Below are 24,669 nucleotides of genomic sequence, written 5' to 3'. Positions count from 1 at the left end.
TTCAGTTCACGTGATCTGCCCCTGGTTCAGAATTTTTTTTTTTTCTTTTAAAACTTCGGTCGGGTCGGTTTGTACGGGTTTTTAAACCCTTAACCCGCAACCCGAACCGAATATTCGGGTTTCCTGAGAGAAGAAACCGAACCCGACTTGCCAAGGGCTTCAGGCCGACCCGTTGGGCTTCGGGTCGGTCGGATTCGGGCGGTTTGAACGGGTCCTGAACCCGTTGGACAGCCCTAGCTATAGTTGTGATTTGATGTTATGTCAGTTAGCTTCGATTCTTCGTATTGATGAAAGCTATTTAGTAAAATGTTGGCCGTGATTTTGGACTTCCTGTTTGTTTGTCTTTCTTTTCTTTTTTTCACAATAAAATAGAGAAAAAGATCTTTGAATCCAAATTCTCCTTTATAAGAGAATAAGTTAAAAACACTAATAAACCATAACCTTTTTGAAATGTCTACTTAAATGTTGACCTTTTGGTATTCTCCTTAGGGGTGTAACAAATTAAACCATATAGTTTTAAAAGTATTAAATTAAATTTTGATGTTTTGATTTGTTATTTTTTGAAATCTCAAAGTTTAATTTTGTTTATTCTGAAACTACAGAGTTTAATTTGAAATTGTTTGGAATTTCTAAATTTATTTTTTTACTTTTAAAACTACATGGTTTTATTTGTTACACCTCTTTAATTATAGGATTCAAAAGGTAATTTTTCAAAAAACTCTACGTTGAAATCTTTTTGGAAAAAAAAAAAAAACCTTAAAAAGGAAAAAAAGAAAAACAAAATCAAAAAGAAACTTCAAGAATGCCTTATAAAAATAATTTAGCTTAAAACTATTTTCCTCTTTTGTCATGTGATTTAAAATAGCTTATTTGCTTAGTTTTTTTATTTCAAAAATAATTTTTTTTTTGTGAAATTTAAAAAATAAGCGTGTATGTTTATAAATGAAGCTTTAGCAAAAAAAAAATTATACCTTAGCAGCGAGCAGCCCAAGCCCATTCAAATAAGACGAACCACATCTGATTCATCCCAATGCCCTTACTGGGCCCTATATATATACTTTCAATCTTTCTTGGGCTAAGTAGATGGGCCTGATTTTACAATTACATCCAAATGGGTTAACCCGTTCTCGGACCCTAAACACACAAACTTCAAATCGGTTACCGATTTTGGGTTTTTTTTCCCCATATTCCATTTCGCCAAAACTCACTCTCAATCTCGGCCTCGGTCCTCTCTCTCTCTCTCTCTGAGTTATTTACTCCATTCCTCACTTTTCCGGCGACTCTCTCCGACGAAATCTCACACAAGGTAAACCCTAACTTCGTCTTCTTCACGTGTACTTATGCGTATTCTCACTCCGTAGGAGCGAGATCTCGGTAGCAAGTGCCATAACCTCACATAGGTTTCTTTCTTCTATGTGAAATTGATATCATCTAACCTAATTCATACTCTTTTTTTTTTTTTTCCTGGTTTGGAAGTTTGTAACCGTATAAAGCAAATTGCTAAGCGCTGTTTATTTAGGCTTTGTAGAGTTTGGTCCTATTTTGACTATGCATTATGCGATTTATCAAAAAAAAAATTTTTTTTTGAATGATTAAGCTCAAGTATGTGGATGTTAAAACTGATTTTGGTTATATCTGAAGTCATAGGATTTGTTTAAAGCGGAAATTTTGATATGATGAGAGTGGAGTGGAATTTCTTGCACAATTTTTAGCTTAATTTTGAGTGATATGTTGAGGTGGTTTTGCTTCGGTGGACGTTGTTTTAGTTTGTAGATTGAACGCGTTGGATTCAATCACATGCTTTGCCTTCGCGTTAATTCTTGAAGCTTTGCGGATTAATTCTTTAATGGCTTGTTATGTAGGTATATACATATAATTATTAAGATATACAAATAGGACAATGGATCACCATGAGGACGAATGCCGTGTTGGAGCTGAAAATCATGGCAAGCAAGATGAGGAGGTGAGATTGGTGTATCTGGTTCTGAAAATTGATTCACGATGACTCGTTCTTTTAGTTGCTTGGTTTGCACTTTGGTTTAGTTATGCAGATTATTAATATTTTTTGTCTGTTAGTGTTGTTTCAATTCACAAAAACTGGTGCACGTGATGATATTGATTTTATTTGCTCCAAGTTGGGTTATGATGGAAAATATTTGAAAACGGCTTTGATAATGTGCTGAGAACTTACTGTTTTCATCTTTGTGCTCATTTTGGACGGGTATTTCTTTATGGAAATGACTTTTCAAGTCTGTTATTTTCTTTTTGCAGGAAGCTGCTGCTCGTCTTGAGGAAATGAAGAAATCAGTTGAGTCAAAAATGGCTCTTCGTCAGAGCAATATGAATCCTGAAAGGCCTGGTTAGTGAATGTTGCAAGAATTGCAGGGTTTACTTTGTATGTCAATGTTTGAATGGTCATCTAAAAGGATGTAAATCTCTATACAGAAGCTAAAAATTTGATATGAACTTCATAATTTATGCTTAATTAGACAGCATATAATAAAAGGAGCAAGGCTAATAAATTATTTTGATAAAACAATGCTGATAAGAGTTATTTTCAGAACAGTCACTCTTAGGTGTTTGTGTTTAATGGAGTGATTTTAGAAAGAGGAGGTTGGAACTTCTGGAAGAATCTATAGTGTTCTTCTGGAGGTATATGCAAAGATACCATGTCTTTTCGCCAATGACCTTTAGGTTAAATGGTATTTCCCGGTGTTTCCAACGGAGTTGTCCAAGGTTCAAATCCTCCCTCCCCAACTTACAATGTATCAGAAGATTTACCATGTCTTTTCAGTTCAGATCATCTCTCATGCATTTGACCTGCAGCTTTAATTTATTATAATTACTTTCAATTTACCTATGTGATTTTTAGTTTTTTTTTTTTTTTTTTTTTTTAGGTGAAAATCCTGTTTTTTTTTTTTTTTTTTTTTCAGGTGAAAATCCTGTTTTCCTGTCTTTACCTCCCACAATTACCTTGTTAATTAAGACTTATAAAAAAAAAATTCCTTGTTATAAGAGCTAACCACATCTTTTGTAATAGTATGCTGCTCATAATTTTACTGGGTCTCACTTAAAAAAAAAAAAAAATTATACTAGGTCACTAGCTCAAGTTTTGTGAAACTATGCTCAATTAGCAAGCCCAGATTTGGTACATCAAATCTGCGTTGTTGGGAAGGAGCTTGAATCAGTGTTGGGACTAGAGAGAGAAAAGAGGATTTGCTTAAAAAGGTTCTGCTAGGATTGAGAATGCAAATATTAAGGTTTTAATAGAATGGGACATGTGGCATCGTTTTCAATTCCAAGATTAGAAATGTGCATATAACTTTAGCCTCATGGAAGTCGAGTATTAAGGAGTAGACTGGCTGGTGGGGATCAATTGGTTCAAGAGTATACCTCAGAGTGTGAGTTTTTACTTTTAAGTTACCATGTTCAAGGTAAATTTCATTTAGTGGGTTGGAATAAGGTGTGCTCTCCTATTGTAAATTGGAGATTGGGATTTTGGAGAATCGCCACTTTCAATAAAGCTTTGTTGGGTAAATGGTTATGGAGATATGGGGTTGAACAAGGGCAGCCTTGGTGTGGTATCATTAAGGCTAAAAATAGAGAGCAATTGGGTGATTGGTATACGGTGATTGTGACCTCATGGTTGTAGTCTGTGGAGAGGAATTTGAGCTAATTGGGATAGATTCTCTGATTTTGTATCCATTAGGGTGGGGAATGGCAAGATAATTAGATTTTGGCATGATGTATGGTGTGGAGATCAGTCTTTGTAGACCTTGTTTCCAGACTTATACTCCATTGCAGTGGACACAGATGCTTCAGTACATTCTTTGATTATGTTTGGTGAGAATGGTAGAAGTAGGTGTTGGAATCTTCAATTCATTAGGGATTTCCATGACTGGGAGCTAGAAGCAGTGAATGACTTGATGGGATTACTTTACTCTAGACAGATTGTTGAAAGCAATAAGGACTGTTTGTTTTGGAAATTGGAATCCAAATGGGAAAGGCCAACAATTATTATATATATGGATGGTGTTGATCTTTTTTGAAGCTATTACAGGCTTAAAAGTAAATGTTGGCAAGAGAGAAATTGTGCCAGTTGGTGAGGTTGGGAATTTGGATGCTTTGGCTCGTATTTTATGTTGTAAGGTTAGTTGTTTGCCTATGTCTTATTTGGGAATACCTCTTGGGGCTCATTTTAAGGATGCTTCGATTTGGAATCCTATTTTAGAAAGGGTGGAGAAAAAGCTCTCTGGTTGGAAGCAGTTGTATTTGTCAAAAGGAGGTAGGCTTACTTTATTGAAGAGTACTTTGTCGAGTCTCCCAACTTATTATCTATCGTTGTTTACAATTCCGCAACATATAGCAGATAGACTAGAGAGGATTCAGAGGAATTTCCTTTGGGGTAGTTCTAATGAAGTTTTCAGATATCTGCTTGTTGCTTGGGATAAGGTTGTTTGGCCGGTGGAGGGTAGGGGGTTTGGGGATTTGGAAGATTGGGCTTTTTAACCAAGCTCTATTTGGGAAGTGACTTTGGCGGTTTGGGAAGGAAGCTACCCATTTATGGCGTCAGGTAATAGCCACCAAATATGGAGAGGGTAGTGGAGGTTGGTGCACTAGAGTTGTGAGAGGGACTCATGGTTGTGGGTTATGGAAGAATATTAGGAAAGGTGCAAACAATTTTTTCGGTCATGTGGTGTATGCAGCGGGAGAGGGCAATCGTATTCGGTTCTAGCACGACCCTTGGAGTGGTCCTATTTCTTTGAAAGAATTATACTCGGAATTGCTTGCCTGTGTTGTGGTTCAAGAAGCTCTGATTTTTGACATGGTTATTTTTGCACCAGATGAGAGAGGTAGGAGTTGGAACTTCCTTTTCTGTTGCAACTTTAATGAATGGGAGTTGCAGAGATTTTATTCTTTCTATGAGCATATCTCTACCAGGATACCTAGTGGGTAGGGTGAGGATATCTTGATTTGGCAGTTGAATTGTAGTGGCGTTTTTGATGTGCGATCCTGTTATATTGCTTTATTGAAAGCCCCTTCTGTTTCTTTCCCTTGGCAGAGCATTTGGTGTGTAAAGGTACCTAAAAGGGTATCTTTCATTTTATGGACTGTTTCTAGGGGTGGGATTCTTACAATAGATAACCTTGTTAAGAAGAACTTGCCCCTTGTTAATTGGTGTTGTCTATGTAGGTGTGATGAGGAAACTGTGGATCACCTTTTGCTTCATTGTAAGTTTACATATGCTTTGTGGAGTGAGGTCCTTATTATGTTTAGGGTTCAGTGGGTGATGCCGGATACTATTGTTTCTCTTCTTTTTGCTTGGAGGAATTGGTTGGGAACTTACTCTTCAAAAGTTTGGAATATGGTACCAGCATGCCGTATGTGGTTAGTATGGAAGGAACGCAATGCCTGAACTTTTGAGGACATTGAGACCTATAGATATGTTGAAGAACTTGCTTGCTAGGACTTTGTTTGAGTGGTCTCATATTTGGGGTCTTACGCATTGTAGTTCCTTGTCTGATTTCCTTATCTCTATTAGACTTTCCTTATGATTTGATTGTATTTGTTTCAAGGGCAGTGAGTTTACAATTGTAAACACGTTGTTCTTTTTCATCAATAAAACTCTTATTATCAATCAAAAAAAATGTTTGGTCCTGTTATGCATATGTTTGTGACGAGCCCCTCAATTTGGGTTCGTCTAGAAAGACATATGGGGTAGTAAGGTACCCCTTAGGTAGCTTTGAATTCCTAATTAGACCATAAATAACCTTGCAAAGCAGAAGCTAGTGGTGGTTGACAAATGTATAACATGCAAGGGCAGTATTGAAATTGTTGACTGCTTGTTGGCTGTTGCTTCACTGCCCTATTGTTAGGAAGTTGTGGTCTTTTGCATTTATGGCTTTTAGGGGTTCTTTGCGTTATGTTAGGCCAGGTAATCGATTTGTTGACTATTTGGAGAGGGGTGTTTTGGTATCATCATAATAGCATTGTGGCAAGCTACACAGCATTGTATTATGTGGACTATTTGGAGAGAGAGGAATCGAGACTTTTTACAATGAACAGCATTCTAGAAAAGGATTAAGAATAGTTTTTTGAGATCTCTTTTGGAATATTGTACTTTGATTTTTTTTTTTTTTTTTTGGGGGGGGGGGGGGTGTCTTGTGGTACTATTGTTGATTTTTGGACCTCATGAGGGTCCGCTTGTAATTCTTTAAGGGCACTTGCTTTACAGCTCTCCTTCATGTTCTTTTCTTCAGGAACTTGCTTTAGTGTTTTTGAGTGAACCAACTTGTTTAGTGCCCCATTTGAATCAATTTGTGTTTCTTGTAAACATTTCTTGCTATCACAATCTCTGCATATCATTGGTTACACTTACATTGCTTTGAATTTTCTTCTAATATCTTAGTGAGGGTTTCAGGGTCTTTATACTTCCCCAGGCTTAGTTGGTAGAATCTCTTTTGCTTTTGAAAATGACTACTGCATTTTATTTTGTTTGAGAATATTATGTGTTTTTAAAATATTGACACTGTCAACATAACCAGATTCAGGATTTCTTAGGACATTGGATTCCAGCATTAAACGCAATACAGCAGTTATAAAAAAACTAAAGCAGATAAATGAAGAGCAGCGCGAAGGCCTGATGGAAGATTTGCGAGGTGTCAACCTTAGCAAATTTGTTAGTGAAGCCGTCACAGCTATTTGCGATGCCAAGCTTAGAAGTTCAGATATACAAGCAGCGGTTCAGGTACTCTTTTGCACTAAATATTTTGAGACTTAGTTTTTCGTGCAATATTTTTACTTCTACATATTAGAGTGGGTTTGTTTCATGCATTCCTATGAGTGAAAGCTTTGTTTTCTTTTTTTTTAGTGCATACATGAACTCATTTAATTGATGCTTAGTGACAAACATATGGATACCGTTTATGTGTTTTAACTGTTCTCCTGCACAGTGTCTGACACTTGTCTATTTTTTCAAAGATCTGCTCTTTGCTTCATCAAAGGTATAAAGATTTCTCGCCAAGCCTGACTCAAGGGCTCTTGAAGGTCTTTTTTCCTGGAAAGTCTGGGGATGACTTGGATGCAGATAAGAACTTGAAGGCCATGAAAAAGCGCAGCACTCTGAAACTCCTTTTGGAACTTTACTTTGTTGGAGTTATAGAAGACAGTGGCATTTTCATGAATATCATTAAGGATCTTACAAACTTAGAACATTTAAAGGACAGAGATACTACTCAGACAAATATGACCCTTCTTGCTAGTTTTGCTCGACAAGGAAGAATTTTCCTAGGACTTACATTCTCTGGACAAGAAATTCATGAAGAGGTACAATTTCTCTTTGGTCCTTTACTTGACTTAGTGTATCTTATTAGCCTTGTTATCCCTGTTCTGTTTATGGCTTTTCATCATTTAAATCAGAAGTGGAGCTGTTTGTGATTTCCATTTAAATTTATTCTTGTTTTAAAGGGTTTTATTTTTCAATGAAAATCTTTAACACGCTTATCTTTTTCTTTTTTCATTCTTTTGGCCTTTTTTGGTATTAAGGATTACTTTTCCAGTGTTATTTTATTCTATTTACTCTACTGACATTGTACTACAGTTTTTTAAGGGCCTTAATATCACAACAGATCAAAAGAAGTTTTTCAAGAAGGCGTTCCATACATACTATGATGCTGCAGCTGAGCTACTTCAGTCCGAGCATGCTGTAAGACTCTTTAAGTTACTCCTATTTTTTTTAAAATTAGGTGCTGTTTTTTAACTTTTCCTACTTCCATTTTTTTAGATCCTGGTGTTCTATATTTATTTGAATAAAGAATTATTTTTTATATTATTTTGTATTATTCCCTCTTTATATTTTTTTCATAATGGTTGTAGTTGATGGACTTTTATGTTTGTATGTCTGTATAGTCACTTCGTCAAATGGAGCATGAAAATGCTAAGATTCTAAATGCTAGAGGAGAGCTCAGTGATGAAAATGTCTCTTCATATGAAAAGCTGCGGAAATCTTATGACCATTTGTACCGCAATATCTCTTCGTAAGTTATTTATGATTTTATACTCTTTGTTGCATCTGTTTCGCTAGTGACTCGAACAATGGGGTTGGTAATTCCTCGATGGGATTTTATTTATGTTGTAAGATTTACAACCTACAATATTTCATTGCTTTGACATTTTGCATGGTTTTAGCATGTGATGTCTCACTAGATAATTTCTTATTCTTTATGCTCTATACTAATGATTGCTTATATCATAGCTGATCTCGGGTTTATATGAAGAACTTTAAATTCAGTTAATTTACTTCTGTGACTTTGCATTGATACCATCAATATTTCTAAAAGGCAGTTTAGGTTACTAGTCACATGATCCAGACATGATGATTTATGTGGTTTCTACTTATTGGTGAATTAATGGCTTATGTCATGAAATTAGTATGATCTGAAGATCTATATCACATAGATGCTAATGCAATAAAGGTGGCATAACTCTGGAAATTTTTGTTGAAATTTGAAAGATACAAACTCACTTGTGGAAATTATTTCAATCTTTGACATTTTTGGCAACAATACTTTGACTGGAAGTTTTGGAATCCCTGAGCTGCAGACACTCAATCAAGGAGCTCTGGTCATAAAATCTTTGAATTCTTCAGGTATATTTCAAGATGAGAATTGCTGTTGGGGAGGTGTAAAAGCTGAACTGCCGAAGCCGTCCTGTATAGGATAATTGGCTTTCTGTAGATCTTCATGATTTTTGGTTTAACATGGGGAAAGATGCAGCAATTAAAGTATATGTCAAGTCTCTTGCTAATTTTCTTGATCTGTAAATGCTTCTTGAAGGTTCTGGCTTGCATGATTGCTTAAGTTTTTTTATTTATTTTCCCCCTTAGTCTTCACTTCGATCACAATTCAACAAGACTCCTGAGCTGTAGGGTGGTCAGCCTAGAAAGTTCCATCAGTCCTTAAGATAAGAATTCTTGTTTCTGGGGACTGTAATATTCTTTTACCGTTGCTGAGGATGATGGCATAATAGCTGTTTGCTGTAGCTGGTGCATATAAATAAATAAATAAATAAAAGAAACTCAATGGGGGGAATAAAAATCTAAGAAGCAGGGAAATGGACATGGACATGGACACAGACACGGACATGGAGACTTGGCAATTCTTGTAAAATTAGGACATGACATGTTGGGGATACTACTGTTAATTAATTAATATGTTTCTTTTAGGAATATTTATGTATTTATAAGCATATTTTATGTTTATTCTAAATTTTCAAAATAAATAATAACTTTCAAACCTTTTAAAATATATTTTATATCAGAGGAATTTTTTTTTTCTCCAAACACAATGAGGATGGAGTGTTCGTGTAGAACACAGACATACTGGGGGGTTTTGAAGTGTCCGTGCTCCTTAAATAGAAACTAGATCTCCCTTCAGCTTCCACTCAACTGACATGTGTTCTTCATAAAAATTCCAGTTTAATAACTTAATTTTTTTTTATCTGATTGTATGAATTCCTCTTTTTGCAGTTTAGCAGAAGCACTTGATATGCAGCCCCCAGTAATGCCAGAGGATGGTCACACAACTAGGGTTACTACTGGGGAGGATGCTTCAGCTCCTGCTTCTGGCAAAGATTCTTCTGTTCTAGAAGCTTTGTGGGATGATGAAGATACCAGGGCTTTCTATGAAGGTTTACCTGATCTCAGGTTTGTCTTGGTCAGATTATTATGCCAATTGAAAGTCTCCTTTAAATAAATTTGCCACTTTTGTAGTGTTGTTTGTTGACAATTATGAATGCTTTTTTTGTTGCTTGTTCCTTAGATGGTGGTTCCCTTAAAAGTAAATTTGCTTGCTTGACATGTTATTAAGATTTGATGAATCTATTTTTTCTCAGAGCATTTGTACCAGCAGTATTATTGGGAGAAGCAGAACCCAAAGTGAATGAACAATCTGCAAAGACGCAAGAACAACAGACTGTAAGAAGCTTAAATTCTGAATTATTATCTAATGCTCTGGTTATTTTTTGAGCTAGCCAAAACATTGTGGTGAAAATTGATCTTTTCTTATATCCAATCATTGGAAAATGTTTGGGAATTTTTCAATTGTTTGTGTTATGATTTTATAAAAGGCGCTGTTTTAATTAATTTTTTTTTTAATCATCAATTTTTAGAATTTAGCTATTGAAATTCATGTTCATAGGGTTTGGTATCTACCTTTTGAAGATGCTATAAAATTGAAATTTTGGTTTGTTTGTAAGGAACTGGCACCTGAATCAGACCAACGTCAGCAGGCTACCCAAGATACAACAGAGGTTTCTGCAGACTCTGGCACTTTGCAGGAGGGGAAAAACTTAGATAGAGGAAAAGATAAGGAAGAAAAAGATAAAGAAAAGACTAAAGATATGGACAAAGAGAAAGGGAAAGATAAAGATGCAGATAAAAAGGGGGAAAATGAAAAGGAGAAACTAAAAGGTCTTGAAAAGACTAAAGATATGGACAAAGAGAAAGGGAAAGAGAAAGATTCAGATAAAAAGGGGGAAAATGAAAAGGAGAAATTAAAAGGTCTTGAAGGCACAAATTTGGATGCTTTATTACAGAGGCTTCCGGGTTGTGTGAGCCGTGATCTTATCGATCAACTGACTGTAATCATCTCTGTATCTTTAAGCTTTGTTGTCTACTACCAATTTTCGTATTTTGGTATCAAAACCCTCACAATGAAGAGCTTATCATTGTATTTTCACTTCCAGGTAGAATTCTGTTATTTAAATTCAAAGTCCAATCGAAAAAAGCTTGTAAGGGCACTGTTTACTGTCCCAAGGACATCTCTAGAACTACTACCATACTACTCACGCATGGTTGCCACACTTTCAACTTGTATGAAGGATGTCTCTTCCATGCTGTTGCAGATGTTGGAGGAAGAGTTTAACTTCTTAATTAATAAAAAGGTAAAGTTTCACATATCAAATAGGTGTTCTATTATAAATAGGAGTTGATGGTTATTTCTTATGTCCTGCTGCCTTTTCATTTCATTAATTATTCACGATTTTCCTTTTGAACTGTAATTTGCTGCAGGATCAAATGAACATTGAAACAAAGATAAGGAATATTAGGTTTATTGGAGAACTCTGCAAGTTTAAAATTGCAACATCTGGCCTTGTTTTTAGTTGTTTGAAGGTAATTATGTGCGTGTGTGTGTGTTATTGACAATTACTTTGTGTTATTGACAATATGGGTCCTTAAGCCTAGCACCATGCCTTGTGAAGTGGAGGTCACTAGTTCAAATTTCCTGTCCTGTCCCCCCTCTCCTTGGGGCCAAAACTTACTCATTAAAAAAAAAAAAAAACTTAGCATGGGTAGGATGTTATCCTCTTCAATTTCTTTTTCTATGATGCTTGATGTTCTCTGTGGCTTGTATACCTTTTGGTTGCAAAAGAGTAACAAGCATGGAGATATCTTGCCATGAAATCAGCTTTATTGTTATCATATCCATTACTTTCATTTTCTTATTTAACTTCCATCTCTTGATCTATTGAATTTTAGTTGAAAGATGAATTAAGAAACTGTGTATGCTATTTGTTGAGATTTGAGATAAATATTTTTCATTAAGGTTGATACTTTAGTTCATATTGGATACATATATATTGATGCTCTCTCTTCTTACCAGGCTCATTAATAAGATTTCTCATCATAAACTGATGTTTCTTGTATTGATGCTTTATATTCTCACCAGGCTTGTTTAGATGATTTCACTCATCACAACATTGATGTTGCTTGCAATCTTCTCGAGACATGTGGTCGTTTTCTGTATCGATCTCCTGAAACTACCATTCGGATGGCTAACATGTTGGAAATTTTGATGCGCTTGAAAAATGTCAAAAATCTGGATCCTCGCCACAGCACCCTTGTAGAAAATGCTTACTACCTGTGCAAACCACCTGAAAGATCTGCACGAGTCTCTAAAGTCCGTCCTCCATTGCATCAGGTGTGACAAATTTCTCAGGTTCATTGGTTCCCCCCAACCCCCATCTGACTCTAACTTTTTGTTTGATTATCTTTTGGCAGTATATTAGGAAATTGCTATTTTCAGATCTTGATAAGAACACCATTGAGCATGTCCTGAGGCAACTTCGTAAATTGCCATGGAGTGAATGTGAGCCATATCTTTTAAAATGCTTTATGAAGGTTCACAAAGGGAAGTATGGTCAGATTCACTTAATTGCTTCTCTCACTGCTGGTTTGAGTCGCTATCATGATGAGTTTGCCATTGCTGTTGTTGATGAGGTTTGTTAAAGTTCAATTCAGATAACCCTTTCTTCAGTTGATTGAAGTTTTCCATAAGAAACATGATCTTGATTTTGAGAGAGAATCTAGATTATCCACTTTTTTTTTTTTTTTTTCTTTATATACGTTTCCTCCATTTTATATTTCTTTTGCTGGTGCAAGCTTCTGAATTTTGGATTTTTCAATTTACATCACGTGGAATGCTTAATGTTAGAAAATGCGTCTAGGGAAGTTACGTTCTATTGGAAAAAGCTGAGTGTTTTGAAAAGAAAATTTTATTTTAAAAAAAAATCCCAATTGGTGTTTACAACTATTTGAAGTCAAAGGCCAAAAACTTAAAAATAGATGGAACCTTTTGACGTAAGTGGATCTTTGGATATAAACACTGAAATGATACAAAATGATCCTTTAGTAACAATTATTTGTTTTTCATCATAAAAGCTTGTCCCTTTTCCTTGCTATATTGAGGTGTAAGAGCAAAATCTGAAGTGTTGTTGGTTCCAGTGGGCAACTCGGACTGACAGTTTCAGAGAAGCTTTTTTTATTCATGTTCAAGAGCTTCTATTCTTTGTCCTTGGGATAGTGATATAAAATTAAAGTGGCTGTGTCTATAAGGCTGTTTGGTTGGGTGAATTTTGGAGAAAATCGAAGAGGGGGAGCAATATCCAGTGGTTAGCTTTTCTACCATATCTACCATTGAAGTTGATGTTTGATCAGTAGGAGCAAGATCATTGAATTTTTAATTCTTGATTAAGTGGTTAGCATCTTTAACACTATTAATTCATCCATCATTGAGTAATATGTTGTAACTTTTAACTTCCTTCATCCCATTTTAAACATCTCACTTGATGATGTAGGACAAATTAGGGATTTTTCTACATTTAGTCGTGGTGGGTTTAGGGTTAGGAAAGAAGAAGAATTAGATAGATTTTAGGGCTGTTTAGGGGCTTTGTGAATAGTACCCGTGAACCATAACCTTAGAAAGAAAGAAGAGAAAATAAAGAGAAGAGAGAAGGAGAAAGAAACAACAAAGGCCAACGTGCCTATTGCTCAAAACACTCAATTTTATTAATGGCAAAAATGCAAAACTGATCCTCTAACTTTCACTGTTTTTCATTTTAGTCCTTTAACTTTCAATTTTTGTCAATTTAAAGCTCCGTTACAACCTAGTTACTGCTGCCGTTAATTAGGTCTGCGGAAAAGGACAAAATGGTAAATTGAAGAATGGAGGTGGAGTTGAGAATTTTCTCGTGATTTTTTATCACACTGATCATGCCTTTATCAATGAAGATCCAGCCGATCGATTTTAACACGTCGGAAGAGACGATGAGGATCAACTCTGTGAAGCCGATGGCGAAGTCTCGGCTGAAGAGGTTTTTGATTTCCAGTTCCTGAGCATTCTAAGGAATTCCACGATGGCACCGAAGAAGGTCGTGGACGAGGAGCCGCATTTTCAGAAGGACAGCTTTAATGGCTCGGTTTTGGTGGTGGCCGCTGAGTTTGAGCCGAGTTCTGTGTGCTTGGACAGTATGGTATAGAACTTCGTCAAAGAGAACAATAACAACAACAACAACAACAACAACGAGAAGCAATTCGGTGCAGTCAGGTGTGGCCGTAACCGCTGCAACTGTTTTAACCGGAACTGTATTGATAGCAGTTCGGAAGATGAATGGGACTCTTTCGGCGATTCTAACTTTTCTTCCACGGCGTCGTCTCAACTCCACATCCAATCTTCAATTTACCATTTTGTCCTTTTCCACAGAGCCTATCTAACGGCAGTAGTAATTGAGTTGTAACGAAGCATTGAATTGACAAAAATTGAAAGTTAGAGGACTGAATTGACAAAACTAAAGGTTAAAGGACTGAAATGAAAAACAATGAAAGTTAGAGGGTTAGTTTTGCATTTTTGCCTTTATTAATCAACTCATTCTCTCTATTTTATTTTTTTTAATACATTGAGTACAATATATATAAAGACTCTTACTTGTACTAGTAGTAATAGGAATCCTACTAGTATTAGGACTACTAATAAAACCTAATAAATACTAACTTGGATCCAAAGTAAATAAACCTAAGATACTTAGAATATCTTAGAAGATTCTAGACTCAACTAAATTACCAAAATACCCTTAATTCACAGGAATTGCAGAAATTACAGATTTTCCCCTCAATATAACAACTAGTAAAATAAAAACCCAAATTAAAAACTGTTTTAACCCTAAAAGACTCATAGTTAGACCATTAAAAGGGCATGACTTTCACTTCTTTTTTTTGATAAGTAAGAAGAGAATATTATTAATAAAAGAAAAGCAAGAGAAACACAGAGTTCACGGTAGTGAACAAAGGAAAAAAAGAACAAAAAAACAAAGGCAGCCCCTAATCTATTCTAATAGAAGAAAGAAAATCCAAAAGGGTAGAACAATCCAAGAACCCCAACATCGAGACCAATCAAAGAGGGTCCATTGGCACAACTCTAATAACTGAACCGCACTTTTCCCCTCATCCTCAAAAGACCGCCGATTCCGTTTGGTCCAAATAGTCCACATTAAGCAGCTTGGAATGTTATTGCTATCTTGGAACGTTAGGGGATTAAATAATCCTCAGAAGCGAGAGGTATGTAAAAATCTTCTCAAGGAGTGGAAGTGTGATATAGTTTGCTTTCAAGAAACTAAGCTGTCTTCTTTAAACTCTTTTGTCGTTTGAAGCCTTTGGGATAGTCCGTTCCTAGATTGGGTTGTTCTAGATACAGTCAATACTGCAGGGGGGGTGTTACTGGTTTGGGACAAGAGAGTTTTTGAAAAAGTTGACTGTGCTGTTGGTATGTTTTCTGTTAATGTTTTATTGAAGGGGGTTGTCGATGATTTTGTATGGGCTTGTTCAGGAGTGTATGGGCCTAATGAGGATTATTAGTGGGGTGCTCTGTGGGAAGAACTTTCAAGGATGCACTCCAGGTGGAATACGGCATGGTTTGTTTTTGGGGATTTCAATACCATCTGATATTCGAGTGAGAGATTTGGTTGTGAGGCTTTTAGTCCGGCTATGTTTGCTCTTTCAGATTTCATTGAAGCTAATTACCTTGTGGACTTACCCCTTGAAGGGGCTTCGTTTACTTGGTTTAGAGATTCAGGGACAGATTGTATGTCAAGACTTGATAGAACTTTGGCATCGGTGGATTAGGTAGATCACTTTGGTAACGTGTCCCAGAGGGTTCTCCCTCGTGTAGTTTCTGATCGTTGCCCTCTTTTGGTGGTGGCGGGTAGTGTTATTAAAGGCCGGAGTGCCTTTAAGTTTGAGAATATGTGGTTGAAAGAAGAGGGTTTTGTAAAGAGGGTTCGGCAATGATGGAATGGGTATTACTTTTCGGGTTCTCCTAGCTTTATTTTGGCTCGTAAACTAAAAGCTCTTAAAGAGGACTTGAAAAACTGGAATAAGGAGGAATTTGGGGATCTGGCCTTTAGGAAGAAATGTCTTTTATCTGAATTGTTGGGTTTGGATGCTAGGGAGGACTTTTCAGGTCTTTCTCAGGAAGATCAAACTCCTCGTATTCAAATTAAAGGAGAGATTGCATATCTTGCCTCTTTGGAGGAGATTTCTTGAAGACAAAAGTCCCGGATTTTATTTGTGAAGGAGGGGGACAATAATACTCGCATTTTTCATCAGGTTGCAAACTCCCATAGAAGAACTAATTATATTCGGGGTATAGAGGTGGATGGTGTCCTCTATGAGGATGAGGAGGAGGTACGGTCTAAGGTGGTAAATTTTTATCAGAGTTTGTACACTTGAGTCAAATACTTGGCGCCCTTCTATGGATGGATTAGAGTTTGCTAGTATTGAGGAGGATGAGCGGCTTGATTTAGAGAGGGATTTTTATAAGGAGGAAGTGGTAAAGGTTCTTCAAGAGATGGAGGGTGAATTTGCACGAGGACCAAATTGAATTTGCACTTCAATTGGACTTCACACGAGGACCCAATAAAATAATTCTTGAATAGGCGAATTTGCTAAGCAATAGCATATTAATCTTCCATAACTCCATCACTTTTCTTTTTGGGATGTCCCAAAACATGTCCACTTTCTAAAAGTCGAATTTCTTATTCTAATGGAAGAAAAAACCCATGAACAAGGTAATGCTGTAACCCAATGGATCTTCTGATAGATGCTCAACAGTTTTTCATTGCTCTTGAGCTTAATGCATTGGCTTAAAACCCCCTCTAAACTCTCCACTGTTAGAATATGATGGAAGGCTGCTGTCTAAAGGAAAGAAGATACTCTAATTAGAATCACAACTTGCCAAATGCTCTTTTGGGGGAAAGAATGCCTTCTAATAAGATCAACCCTCAAAATTTTCGTTCCTGTTTTTGCTCAACACTTTTGATTCTGTTACTGTCAACTCAAAGTAGCCTCCCTTCATCAGTGCTGTGACTGGCTCTGAAGAAAATACCCTAGAAGGAAGGGGAAAATATTGGAAATATTGTAAAATTCTACATACATATGAAGTGTATATTATTGTAGGCATTCCTGTGTTTTTTTTTTTTTTTTTGGAGTTTTTGTTGACAGTTCATTGATGATGACTTTACATTCAGGTTTTGGAGGAGATTAGGCTTGGGCTAGAATTAAATGATTATGGGATGCAACAAAGACGCATTGCCCATATGCGGTTCTTAGGGGAGCTGTATAATTATGAGCATGTAGACTCATCCGTTATTTTTGAGACACTTTATTTGATTCTTGTCTTTGGCCATGGCACTCCAGAGGTATGGAATTGTATCTTTTTATTTTTATTTTTTTGAATGTCTATCAAAAGAATTCTTTTATTTTTATTTTTTAATTTCTTTTTTGTTTGATGTGCTAGTTGACAAACATTTTCATTAAGAGCTTTAGTGTTAACATGTTTAGTGAATGAAGGGGAAGTACTCGATTACCTACTTACAAGAATAAGGGAAATATTCAAAACTGTACAAATTATCGTGGAATAAAGCTTGAGTCACACGATGAAACTTTCACACTTTGAAATTTTGGGAGGGAGTGATTGAATATAGGTTAAAACATGAAACTGCAATATTGAAAAATCAATTTGGTTTTATGCCAGAAGCTATTTTCTTATATGTTTAATAGAAAAATATAGAGAAGTCAGTAAACATCTATATATATATTTTTTTTTACTAACGAGGGTTTCCAAAGCTCTTGAGAGCCTGACTATTCCCCTAGGTATGTTTAGTCCTCTTGTCCCACACACACCGGGTCAATAAAGGGGCGAATCCCTTGGGGTAGCTCCAAGATGCTAGCTAGAGGTCTCCATATGGTTTTTATGTAGGGGCTTGTCCCTAGAGAAAAAATATCATAGGATACATAGATAGGTTATGTAGTGGCTTTAGAAAAGAAAGGAGTTCTCATAAAGTATATTAAGTTGATCAAGGATATAAATGACAAAGTTGGAATTAGTGTGAGAACAAGTGGAGGCATCACAAGTGAATTTCCTATTATTATAGGTTTGCATTAGCGTTAAGTCCATCTCTTCTTGTACTATTGATGGATGAGCTCGCTAGATCGATTCAAGATGAAGTCTTTTGTGTATACTTTTTGTAGATGATATAGTTTTAGTGAATGAAACTAGACATGAAATTAATGTTCAATTAGTAATTTGGAGAGTTGCTTTAGAGTCTTAAGGCTTTTGGATAAGTAGGACTAAAACAGAGTAGTACATGGAATGTAAATTGTAAGTTTAGTAAAAGTGGAATCAAAGATGAACAGGCTATAAGTCTGGATGGTCAGGAGATACCAAAGAGTGGGTTTTCGATATCTTGGATCAACTATTCATGAGAATAGATGAGAATAGATTGAAGAGGATGTGAATCATAGGGTAAGATCATAGTGGATTAAGTGGAGAAGCATATCAGGTGAATTGTGTACTGTGTGTTTGTAGAATATGTATTACATTAAATGCAAAATTTTATAAGACTACCATAAGACCAACTGTGCTTTATAGTACTGAATGTTGGGCTATTAAGAAGTTTATAAAATGGGTGTAGTTGAAATGAGAATGTTAAAATGGATAAGTGGAAATACAAGGAAAGATATTCAAAATGATGAAATTTGCTTAAAGATTGTGGTGGAGCCTTTGAGCTCTAGCACAATTGGCATCTCATCCCCCTTTAAGTTATAGGGGAAGGGTGAGGTTGTGGATTCAAACCCCATTGGGTATGTGTGTAACTTACCAATAAAAAAAAAATGGAGTGGCCTTTCTTGATGAAAAGGTCCAGGGGAGTTGCATGGTTTGGTCATGTTCATAGGAAAGTAATTTATGCACCATGAGGAAGAGTGAGTTGATTCAAGTGTAGGGAACAAAAAAATGATAGAGGAAGGCCTAGAATAACATTAGTAGAAATAGTAAAAAAGTACATGTCAATTAAGGAGGTAAGACAATATGATTTTGGATAGAATAGAATGGTGGATACATGACAACTAAGGATCCATAGTTGACCCAAAATTTTTGGGACAAAGGCTTGGTTGTGATGGTTCTATTTGTATAATGTGTGAGTTTGTCCATGACAACAGAATTAATGACTCTGAAAGACAAAGGCTTGGTTGTGATGGTTCTATTTGTATACTGTGTGAGTTTGTCCATGACAACAGAATTAATGACTCTGAAAATAGGTGTTGCTTGCCATTGCTTTCATTAATATTAATTTGGATTTTCTACGCTTGTAGAAGACTGAAGGTCAAAATATGCATTCACAAGAATTCTGGTGTGTAGAATTTTTTTTTTAATTTTCAACTTCTACGTGGCGAGGGAAGTGGAAGACGAATTATGTGAATGCACAAGTTTTCTTAAATGGGTATTTTTCTTTGAATAGATGTGGGAAGTCTGTATCGACTGACATGCTTTAAGAATGAATAATTGTCTATAATGTCATGATTAGCAGATATGGAAATGAGTCTTGGACTAAGCAACTCCTGATCATCTAGATATGAGAACATGGATTTGTATTTAGTTTTTGATATATATTACTAGAAACATTTTGTTTGCATACATGAAATTTCTGGGTAGTAAATTAAGTTAAATTCTTTAATGTTTCTCAAAATGAGTGTTGGATTAGGATAGAGATGTCCTGTCCTATGTGTCTGACTTGCCTTCCCAGTAGGCAAGTGTCTTACTAATAATAATTATATTGATTTCTATTCAAGAAGTTGCTTACTAGGAAAGTCACTCAATTTATATTTTATCATGCGTGTGTGTTTGTATGCATTCACAGGCCCCATATGTGTGTATAACACTTGGATAAGAAGCCACTCTGATCTACAATGCATAAGAATGTTTCTGATTATATGTATAACGCATGGATAACGCATCTTCCTTTTTTTTCTTTTTCTTTTTAATGCTATTAGCAAGATGCACTAGACCCACCAGAAGATAGTTTCCGCATCAGGATGGTTTGTACTCTTCTTGACACCTGTGGGCACTACTTTGATCGAGGCTCTTCCAAGAGGAAGCTTGATAGATTCTTAGTACATTTTCAGAGGTATATTCTCAGCAAAGGTGCACTACCTCTAGATATTGAATTTGACTTACAGGTCAGTCATACATCTCTTTCTTTATTCCCTTCCTTTTTCTATTCTTGATATTATGGGAAACTAGGCAATCACAATTTGATATGAATTATTAATTTATTAAGCTTGCTAAGCAGTAAATTTAAAATATTATGCAATAAGGCTGTGGGGGGGAGAGTTATTAATGAATGGTGTAGATTATATACAAATATGATGGACCAATATTAGCACAGAACCGGAATGGAAAGGCTGTAAGATTTTGACAATCTTATATGTAGAAATGACAGCTGAACTCTAGCCATTTGCTGTCAAGTTAGCTTTTTAGCTGGGAGTAAGGGGTGTTCTGCTAGGATCTGGTTCTCAAGGCACATTCAATAAGGTAGGACCAAACCCTGCCTTATTTGAGGGCTAGGAATCATTGAAATCTACAATGCAGCAAGATAATTTTTCTCTCTTTTGATTCATTAAAGAACTGCTGCACCAAAATTGGATCTGCAACTTTGGCATGTCTGTAGGGAAGTAAATCCTCATGCTGATTGGCTGGAAACTTGCTTCCAAAAACTTCCCCTTGGCTTAATCAGATTTTGCTCTTTCTTGCAAGGGAAGAGGAAGTTTATGCCTAATTTTTGTGTGGGAATTGCCTCTCCCCAGTCTTGTCAATCTCAGGTCCTAGAGTTTGAGCATGACAAACAGCTATCAAATTTAAGACTGATTTCTGTTTAATTGATTATTTTTTAATGAAATAAAACACAAAACCATTTATTTATTTATTTCTGACTATTCTGTGAAGAGTTAGCAAGAAACAATTTTTGGATTACTAAATTCAGTGTTTTGAACAAGTTTTATATTATTTGGATTCTACTGTCTTTATACGCTAAATCATTAGCACAATAGCATTCTCCCATATTGGCTGCAAATTTAATCACTAACATATTAGCGATCAATTGTAGTAAGAATATCCAGTAATTTTAGAACCTGGTTAGCACCTAGAAAGCACCGACGCGTCTACAGGGGTGCTGCACTGGCGTCCGATATGGGGTGCGGTGGGCGACGCCCGCTGCCTGTGCATCGGTGCTGCATCAGATTTTTTTCTTTTTTTTCCGTTTCTGGATACACGCCGACTCAGGCTGATTCGGGTTGAATCAGATCGTATCGGCCAGCCGAAACCGACCAATTCAGGCCGATACCGGCTTTGAATCAGGCCGAAATTCAAGTAAATTTTTTTTTTTTTTTTAAAAAGAGTGCAAAAACATCTTTTAAAAAAAAAAAAAAAAAAAAAAAAAAAAACCGTCACTGCCTCCCTGCCTCTCTGCTCTCTGCTCTCTGCCTCCCTCCCTGTATTCTAATTTCAATGTTTTAGTTTCAAACTTGTGGATTGTATTTAATTTTTGAACATCATGTTTTAGTTATTATCTACTATTGCTCTTAAATTTGGTATATGTTTATATAATGTGAAAAAAGTATGCTTAGCAATATATAGAAAATATAAATAAAAATATTTTTAATAATTTTTTAATTGCGGCACCCCGCCACACCCGCACCCTACTTTTTAAAAAATTTCCGAGTCCCACACCCGCACCCACACCTGAATCTAGAAACGCACTTGTGCTTCATAGGTTAGCACTACTCTGAATCAGAGGAGTAACTGCATCATGCAACAAGTAGCATACTTGGAGTTCCTCTCTGCCCTCTGTCGTTAATCTTTTAAGAATCTTTGTTGGGTTTTGAGGAATTTTAAACTTGGATTTTGGAAAGTTAATTCCCTTCTGTGCTGAATTTATTAGATAATACCAACTTCATTTCTATTATGGTAAGGTCCTAAAAATTGAAGCATTTTCAGGACTTATTTGCTGAATTACGGCCCAATATGACTCGATACTCTACCATTGAAGAGGTGAATGCAGCTATAATAGAACTTGAGGAGCATGAACATACTGTTTCAACTGACAAGGTTAGTAATGAGAAGCACTCTGACACAGAAAAGCGTTCAAGGAGGAGTACTTCTGATGCCACCTCAGCAAATGGACAGAGCATTAATGGCACTGATGAAAACGGGGTGCATGAAGTCATTGGGGACAGTGATAGTGAATCGGGGAGTGGCAGCGAGCCTGAGGGACATGATGATGAAGAGTTGGATGAAGAGAATCATGATGATGGATGTGATAGTGAGGATGAGGATGATGATGATGGGGGTGGACCTGCTTCTGATGAGGATGATGAAGTCCGTGTCAGGCAGAGGGCCCCTGAGGTGGACCCTCTGGAAGAAGCTAATTTTGAACAGGAGCTTAAGGCTGTAATGCAGGTACGATTGAGATTGTTATTTACTCAATATTTTTGTTATACTTTCAGGTTGAATTAGGTCATCTTTACAATTTCTTGAAATATATTGTACGGGACTTAATTAGTATGCTCTATGGTTTTTTGGTTTCTATTCCAAATTTCTTTATCCATGGGGGGCCTAAATTTTCTGTATAGTTTGAAGTGATTTTGAAACATAGTTAGGAGGGTGAGGTTGTGGGCTCAAGATCCATGAGGTGTGTGTGACCAATGATGCTATCCATGCTATTGTTTGACACCAATATTTGGTTTACATGGAATGGAATTGTTGCCTCAACGATCACATTCTTCTGGCTCTGCTGATGTTTGCATTTTATGTTTTCTCAAATTAATAGTGTCTTTATTTTCTCTAGAATGATATACTGAAGGGATACATTTGGTAACTTTTATGCCCTGACTGCAGGAGAGCATGGAGCAGCGCCGTCTAGAGCTGCGGGGTCGACCTACATTAAATATGATGATACCAATGAATGTGTTTGAGGGGCCCACAAAGGATCATCATGGAAGGGGAGGGGAGAGTGGAGACGAGACATTAGATGAGGAAGCTGGAGGAAGCAAGGAGGTTCCGGTGAAAGTTCTTGTGAAGCGTGGGAACAAGCAACAAACAAAGCAGATGTTGATCCCTCGGGATTGCTCACTTGTGCAGAGCACAAAACAGAAAGAAGCAGCTGAGCTTGAAGAGAAACAAGACATTAAGAGGTTGGTATTGGAGTATAATGATCGAGAAGAGGAGGAGCTTAATGGATTGGGTACCCAAACAATTAACTGGTCACAAGGTGGGGGCAGCAGAGTTGCCAGTCGTGGCAACACTTGGGAAGGAACTGGTAGTAGGGCTAGTGGATCACGTCATCGGCATCATAATTACTCAGGTGGTGGAGTCTATTACAGCAGAAAAAGGTGAAAAGTAATTGTCTTGCAATGCTAAATTGTTGACAATATTTACCTTGAGCTTCTGGAATTCTGCAACTGTGGTACATCAACCATAAATCCAATTAGATGTTCCTATGCAATGGTGAAGAACCCCAAGCATTTTGGCACTACCCTCTGCCATTTTTTTCGAAATGTGGTGAGGTTAAATTTGGACTATATCAGAAGGTAGTGGCATATGGACTATGGAGTGAAGATAAACAAAAGGATCCCTGACCAAAAAAAAACACTGGATATACGAAGGTTATTAGGTACGATTACATCCGATGGCAACCGGAAAATTCCTTTGGAGTTACGCCGTAATTATATCCAATTCATCATGACAGAAAAATCGATGCATGTCTCTATGATTGTATATTTGTCGATATGGGAAAAAAGGGACTCTGATTAATATTCTGTGCTTTTTTTCCTTGGAAATTAATGTATGTGTGGTTTTTATGTGCTGCACTACTTTTGTCTTCATTACTTTGTTATTTTGGAGTCCTCAATGGTGTTCCATAGAAAGTATCAACAAACGATCAAATCAGCGTGAGAACCTAAAGAATGAAATTATAGTGTATCCATTTTCATCTGTTTGTGTTGCTAATATTTTCACAATGTTTTTTCATATTGGCTTTGGTTTGAATCTAAGCACAATTGTCATGGTAGGTAAAGAGTGCACAGTGTGAAGTGTGCACTTTGTTTTTTCATGTAGTCCCACGTTTTTCATTTTTTAGTTTGAGTAAGAACAGGCATCAGAACTCAAAGGACGCTGACTGGTTTGGTTTGGATATTTAATAAATTATTTCCTTGTGGTCACGATATTACCACCGAGTCACCGACCAAGACATCGCTGCTAAAATAAGAAGCGGTCCATCTTGCAATTCAGAATTTTTCTGATCATGTCTAGCATTTCAAGATAAATATAAGGAAACTATATATATCACTTTTCTCTTTGCGAATATCACGTAGAAAAAAAAAAAAAAAAGAGCAAGAAATAATTAATAGACCCCACTATTATTATTCCTTTCTTCTATTCTTGCTGGATTAACTTATTGATCACCGATACCACTCTCTAATTTTTCTACTTTGTAGCAAAACCTCGATACCTTCTTCTTATATTTTTTGAGTCTGAGTGAGATAAAGATGAAGATAAACCCAACAGTCCCAATGAATGTTATTTGGTTTTCTAGAGTAACAAATAATTTCTCCTCAAACGATTCCTAACAAAAATGAAGCATTAATTTTGCCATACATATTGCCACTTTCAACCTTAAAAGAGTTCATGCTTGAGTGTCCAATCCAAGCAGTGGTTGCTTTTCCTTGGTTTTTCCTTAGCTTGGAAAGGCTTTATCTAGTACAGCCTTTTTCACTAGTGTTATTAAATCATTGCTGATGATAGCTTCTAAAGACAAAAGTTTTTAATAATAATATAATAAAATCCAAAGCATCCACCTTAGAATGGCTTTAATCTTTGGTTATTGATGATGAGGGCATGTAAAGTTGGAGGTGTTACTGAGGCAAAGCTTTTCTTTAAAAAAGGTAAGGCAAGAAACATAACTTATTGTAAGGAATTTGGTTCTCCGAAGTCTTGTCTTGTGGCC

The 24,669-nt window shown here is 36.3% G+C and overlaps 1 protein-coding gene across 1 annotated transcript; it reads left to right on the top strand.

Annotated features, from left to right (window-relative positions):
* The first annotated feature begins 1,172 nt into the window (after positions 1-1,172).
* On the top strand, positions 1,173-23,657 carry LOC115957986 (regulator of nonsense transcripts UPF2). The gene is made up of 18 exons (XM_031076346.1): positions 1,173-1,306; positions 1,863-1,963; positions 2,272-2,359; positions 6,546-6,748; positions 6,982-7,326; positions 7,601-7,705; positions 7,909-8,036; positions 9,527-9,703; positions 9,892-9,973; positions 10,255-10,638; positions 10,744-10,941; positions 11,069-11,170; positions 11,727-11,978; positions 12,059-12,277; positions 16,858-17,028; positions 19,661-19,846; positions 21,663-22,124; positions 22,563-23,657. The coding sequence occupies exons 2-18, from the start codon at positions 1,901-1,903 to the stop codon at positions 23,058-23,060; spliced, it is 3,663 nt and encodes a 1,220-aa protein (XP_030932206.1). The 5' UTR covers positions 1,173-1,306; positions 1,863-1,900; the 3' UTR covers positions 23,061-23,657.
* The last annotated feature ends 1,012 nt before the right edge of the window (positions 23,658-24,669 follow it).

This window comes from Quercus lobata, chromosome 8 (genome assembly GCF_001633185.2).
Source record: "Quercus lobata isolate SW786 chromosome 8, ValleyOak3.0 Primary Assembly, whole genome shotgun sequence".
NCBI lineage: Eukaryota > Viridiplantae > Streptophyta > Magnoliopsida > Fagales > Fagaceae > Quercus > Quercus lobata.
The sequence above is the reverse complement of the archived record's forward strand: the minus strand, read 5'-3'. Positions and strand labels throughout refer to the sequence as shown.

Bases quoted from the DNA above. Each gene is read 5' to 3' on its own strand.
- LOC115957986 (XM_031076346.1), top strand. From the start codon at position 1,901: ATGGATCACCATGAGGACGAATGCCGTGTTGGAGCTGAAAATCATGGC. The intron at 7,327-7,600 runs GTACAATTTCTC...ATTGTACTACAG, and splicing joins GACAAGAAATTCATGAAGAG to TTTTTTAAGGGCCTTAATAT. The intron at 19,847-21,662 runs GTCAGTCATACA...AAGCATTTTCAG, and splicing joins ATATTGAATTTGACTTACAG to GACTTATTTGCTGAATTACG.